Source organism: Tupaia chinensis, unplaced genomic scaffold (assembly GCF_000334495.1).
Source record: "Tupaia chinensis unplaced genomic scaffold, TupChi_1.0 Scaffold000369_1, whole genome shotgun sequence".
In the NCBI taxonomy this organism is placed as follows: domain Eukaryota; kingdom Metazoa; phylum Chordata; class Mammalia; order Scandentia; family Tupaiidae; genus Tupaia; species Tupaia belangeri.
Window position 1 is genome coordinate 2,039,047 of NW_006159866.1, and position 5,451 is coordinate 2,044,497.

A 5,451-nucleotide genomic window follows, 5' to 3' on the forward strand; every position below is an offset into this window, starting at 1 on the left:
TGTGGCAGTGCTGCGGTCAGCCTGCAAGTGGCGGGTGAGCGCAGGAGGGGCCGCCCCGAGCCACCCGTGTCCCACTACTGACCCCGCAGCCCGAGCCCCGGTGCTGGCGCCTGTACTCATGGCTCCTGCCTCTTTTTCTCCCACCACCCTCCCCTGTCCTCTGCCACCCTCCAGCCCCCTTCTCGAAGCCCAGCATGACCCTGGAGCCCAGCAAGGACCTGCGCCCCGGGGACGAGGTGACCATCACGTGCTTCAGCTCCCGGGGCTACCCCGAGGCCGAGGTGCTGTGGCAGGATGGGCAGGGCGCGCCGCTGTCCGGCAACGTGACCACGTCGCAGACGGCCAACGAGCAGGGCTTGTTCCACGTGCGCAGCGTCCTGAGGGTGGTGCTGGGCGCCAATGGCACCTACAGCTGCTTGGTGCGCAACCCGGTGCTGCGGCAGGACGCGCTGGGCTCCGTCACCGTCACGGGTGAGGGCAGGTGGACGGCGAGGAAGGGCTGGGGGCAGCTACCTCCTTACTGGACCCAAAGCTAGCATTCTGATCAGTCAGAGCGTTTAGAAAAATCACTTCCATAAACTTCAAGTGTCCCCGACTCTCCCCAACCTGAAGTCCTTAAGGGCCTTGCTTTAAGGAGGATAAGAACCCTATGTAGCAGGTGACCTCCTGGGAGTGCTTTATGGCATTTATTATATTAAGTTTCCGTGTAGCCTGCAATCCCGAGGCAGGGCGGGAATTCTGGGGTGTCCCATGAGAGCGAGTGCTTTTCAGAGGGGACCTCTCTGGGTATTGCTGGGCCCACGGGTACCTACTGATCCTAAAGCCCTCAAGTGGCCACTGCATCACAGTGGGAGGACCCCTTCTTCCTGACTTGAGCTCCACCCTGGCTGCAGTCGGTTTGCTTGGGCTGTCTCTGCTGCCCCCATGTGGTCAAACAGTAGATTGCGACTGCAGGTTTAGCTGTGTCCGGGTCTTAGCCCAGGTGGGCACCCTGGTGCCTAGGGGTGTGACAAGGGCTTGACCTCCCTGTAGGCCATCTGATGTTTCCCAGGACCTCTTGCATACTCGGTGGTGGGGACAGCAGCTTCTGTCTGTCTGGTTCTCTTCTCTCCCCACGGTTTCCACTCACCCTCACCCCCCAGCCCACCTAAGTTCTCATCTCCGCTGGGTCCCAGGGCTTGCACAGACCTCAGGACCCCTGACTCAGGAGTCCTGCTTCTCTTCCTTGAGTGGGCGGGTCCTCCGTGGCCTTCATTTCTGATAAGCACAGAGCCCATGCCCTCCGGCATGTCTCCTGGGAGTTCAGGCTCATGTTACCATGCTCCCTTCTGGCTGCACTCTGTCCCCTCTGCTCACCCCCTTCCCAAGGTGGAGGAGGAAGCAGATGTAGGGTGGAGGGAAGCTCCAGAGTGAAGCCTTCAGAGAAGGGGTCAGTGACAGCAAAGCCTGCGGGAATAGGTGGGTTGAGAAGGCTTGGGGGGTGCTCTGTGGGCATTTGCACCCTGGGCTGAGCTGGGTTCTCTGCAGAAAGGGCTCCAAATGCAAATGTGACCACAGGGAGACCTTTACCCCACTTAGGAGAAGGTTCTTTTTGTTTTAAGAATATTTAATTTTGTCATTATTATTATTTAATTTGCTACAGGACACATGCAGTCATCAGAAACAGAAAGTGAGAAAACAAACCACCAGGTCTGGGACTTGAACCATGGTCAGACATGTGGGAGTCCAGTGCCTTTAGCCACCATACCACCTGCTGGCCTGGAGAAGATTAGTTTAAACTGTAGTAGCTGACACTGAAAGTGGCTTCACTTCTCCAGTGTTGCCGGGCACATCTCGCAGAGAGGAGAGGAACTTTCTTCCCCAGAGCCGCCTCGCACAGCAGCATTGTGTATTCCGGTGTGTGAGTGTGAGTGTGTGAGGCACATCTTTGAAAACAGGAGAAATGAGGCTCGAAGCAGTTTGCACATGGCCTAGGAGGGCGTATGGCCTCTGGACTCACCTATGGAGGGCTACGAGCCGGGCTCTGCGCCCTCACTGAGCAGGTGGATGGGGACTGGAGTCGAGCTTGGGCTCTCAGCCTACTTTCCGGCCCTCCCCACCAGCCAGCCTCTCGTTCGAGCAGGTCTGGCCTACTTTCGAGCCCTTGGCCTGCATTTTGCTCTGGGCAGCTTTGTGCCTGGCGGAACACTCTGGACGCGGGCCCTCAGTCCTCTTAGGTCTCTGCACCTGACGGAGTGAGTGTGCTATATGGAGCCTCTCCGTGGAAGGCTTCAGGACACACCTGAGGGCGTCGTCTGAGCCCCGCTCTGTTTTCTCCTGGGCGAGTGTGGCAAGTCTGATCCATGTTCCAGGCACCAACACCAACCTCAGGTGCACAGAAAGGGACCCCAGACAGGGCCGCCCCCACCCCGCAGCCAGGCCTCGCTCAGGGACTTCTGTGCTCCATGCCTGGCCCTCCCGGCCACCTGTGTCACATGGTGCTGTCCTCTCCTTCCCAGGGGGGTGCTGGGTCCCTGGGCTCCTAGTGTCCAGAGCAGCCTTTTCACCAGCCATGCCCGTCCAGGTCCGCCCCTGTGATCCCTGCTGTGAATGCCTGCACCAGCATCTATAGCAGGAGCATTAATAGCCCTGCTTGCTACAACGGTGGCACCTCCTTCCCATGCCCTGGGCACTCATTGTCTCCGCAGCCCTGTCTTTTGCTAGATCTTTTTTTCAGGGTCCCGACCAAGGGCCTGGCATAGGTCCAGGGGCCGGGCTGATGGCCAGTGTATGTGACAACCCCGTAGGGCTCTGCTTGGAGCAGTTCCTGGCCCTGAGGCGGGTGGGCTGCCCAGCGCCTTCTCCTGAGCCATTGCGGAGGGGGTCACTACAGAAATGGAGCACGCACTAGCTCACGGGCCATCGTACCAGATGTGGCCTGTGGGTGGGAGACGTCACCCAGTGGGGCTGGAGTATTCAAGGAGAGCTTCCTTAAGACTCAAGGAGGTAGGGGCCAGCAGGTGGCAGGGTGGTTGATGCACTGGATTCCCATATGGCTGACTGTAGTTCGAGTCCCAGACCCGGCAGTTTGCTTTCTCACTTTCCCTCTCTCTTTCTCTCTGGTGAGTGCAAGTGCCCTATAGCAAATTGAAAGTAAATCATTAAATTAAAATTGAAAAGAAGACTCAAGGAGTGATTCTTAAGCTGGGCAGAGAGTTTAGAAGCACTGTGGAGGTACGAGAGACTGAGCACAGCAGAGACTGGAAGGAGCCTCTGCCGGGCAGAGGACGGTTGGCATGGTGGCTGAGCACAGGGTTCTGTGAAGGCAGAAGGAAGTTCTGGGAGAGAGGAAGCCCTAGCCGGGTTCCACGGGGCCTCAAGTCACCCAGAGAAGCCTGGAGCATTATTCTAAAGTCAGTGGGAGCCATAGAAGGTCCTGGAGGACCACTCAGCTACATGCTCTTCAGCCTCCCAGGTCAGGCACGTCCACGTGTCAGGGCAGAGACAGGACTGGCATGGGGGGAGAAGGGCAGGGAGACCTATGTGAGTCTTCAGTGTCAGGACCCAGCGAGGGTGGGCCCTCGTGTGCCCCTGGGAGCCCGGCGGTGCTGTCCTCAGGGCTGTGGGGCCAGGCATGACTGTTGCTCTCCCCGCCCCTCCTCCCAGGGCAGCCCCTGGCGTTCCCCCCGGAGGCCCTGTGGGTGACTGTGGGGCTCTCCATCTGCCTCGTCGTCCTGCTGGTGGCCTTGGCCGTGGTGTGCTGGAGAAAGATCAGGCAGAGCTGTGAGGAGGAGAACGCAGGTGAGCGGGCCGTGCTGTGGGCCGTGTGGCTGCGTCGGTGACGTCGACGGTGTTTCTAGTGACGCGTGTGCAGGGGCGTGCACGTGGCTAGCTGAGTGACCTAGATCCGACTGTGTCTCGTGTGTGAACAGTGCGAGCTGGCCAGTCGTGTGTAAACAAGGCGGGGTGAGTGTGGGCGCGAGTGTCACCAGACGAGGGTCGTGTGAAAGCCCAAAGCTGGGGAAGGGGATGCATGTCCTGCAGACACGTGTGTCCCAGGCATAGCTGAGCGAGGGAGCGGGTGTGGCGCTCGGAGATGGAGTGGCATGGAGGTGACGGTTCTCCTGGGTAAGCGTGTGCCTGCCTCAGAGTGGGTGGACGGAGGCGGCTCTGCAGCCGGCTGGTGTCGGCACGGGTCACCTTTGGAGATCGGTAGATGGATGAGTGGACGTTGCTGGGTGGTGAGCTGACCTGGTGGGTGGCGGTGGGTCAGCGGCCCTGGATGGTGGCTTGTGTGTAGACAGAGGCCAGGGGGTGATGGTGTCAGGAAGGAGGGTGGAGAAGAGAATGCTGGCAGATGGCTGGGTGTCTGTGTGGGTGATGGTCAGGTGGGCAGTGGAAGGGCAGCATGTACCCAGGAGTGACGGGTGACCAGGCTGGCAAGCGAGTGGGGAAGTGGCAGGGCAGTGCACTGGTCGGGGCTGCGTGACGTGGTTCTTGGCTGGTGAGTGTGGGCTCCGGGCGGGGGGGTCTTTCCGCCTGTCCCAGGCTCTGCTCTGCTCACAAACTTCAACCCTGTGTCCGGCACTTGGACGACAGCAAGGGCCACCAGACCCCATGTGCCCCCATCCCCTCCCGGGGCAGCGCGGGGCTGAGAGGGGCTGCGAGTTTTCTGCTCACTCTGAGTTCTTGTCTCCCAGGAGCTGAGGACCAGGATGGGGATGGAGAAGGATCCAAGACTGGTGAGTTGGACTTGGACCCAGACAAGGACCCGGGGCAGGAGGGTAGCTCTGGGATGCAGAGGGCCAACCTGCCCTAAGGTTTGAGTGACTGGTGTGTCTGGGCCAGGCCCAGGTGTGCACGGCCTGGAGGCAGAGCTCCCATGCCCCCGGGCACCTGCCTTCCCCTGTCACCAGGCAGTTCACCTCCCTGGCCCAGCCCGGGAGCCTGGTGGCCTCCTAGGGTGGGAGCAGGGCTTGGGAGACAGTTGAAGTTCCAGCTCCATCTCATAAAAGCTGAGTGGCTTCGGGCAGGCCGCTTCGCCTCTCGGTCTCAGTTTCCTCATGCGTAGAATCGCAGACCAGCAGGTCCGTAGGTCGTGTGGGTCAAATTCAATGCACAAGGACATCAAGTGGCTGGTGCGGGGACTGCCTCACAGGCAGGACCCTGCGCCTCGGGCAGTGGCATAGGTCTGTCCTCCCGGTCAGAGGCGGCCATTCAGACGGCCCTGCTCTAGTCAGCAGCTGTGCCCTTTGGACAAGGTGCCTTGCTCCTCTGGGTCAGTTTCCCATCTGTAAAATGCCACCCCACCCTGCCCAGTAGCACCAGAGGGCTGTTTGGAAGCTCTCGGGTGACTGGGTAGAGAGGTGTCTTGCCAAGGAATGGCACTGTGCATCTGGAGCCCAGCCTGCCGGGGGCCCTACGGCACCGGCTGGCACCGCCACCGGGGGGCCGCGACCCCGGCGCGCCCCG

The 5,451-nt window shown here is 60.4% G+C and overlaps 1 protein-coding gene across 1 annotated transcript in view; it reads left to right on the top strand.

Annotated features, from left to right (window-relative positions):
- CD276 (CD276 molecule) overlaps nt 1-5,451 on the top strand; it is a 32,414-nt gene that overhangs the window by 21,945 nt on the left and 5,018 nt on the right. The window contains exons 4-6 of the mRNA XM_006153349.1: nt 175-471; nt 3,646-3,780; nt 4,680-4,721. Coding sequence (XP_006153411.1) covers nt 175-471; nt 3,646-3,780; nt 4,680-4,721 — 474 coding nt within the window. The remainder of the gene's footprint in view (nt 1-174; nt 472-3,645; nt 3,781-4,679; nt 4,722-5,451) is intronic.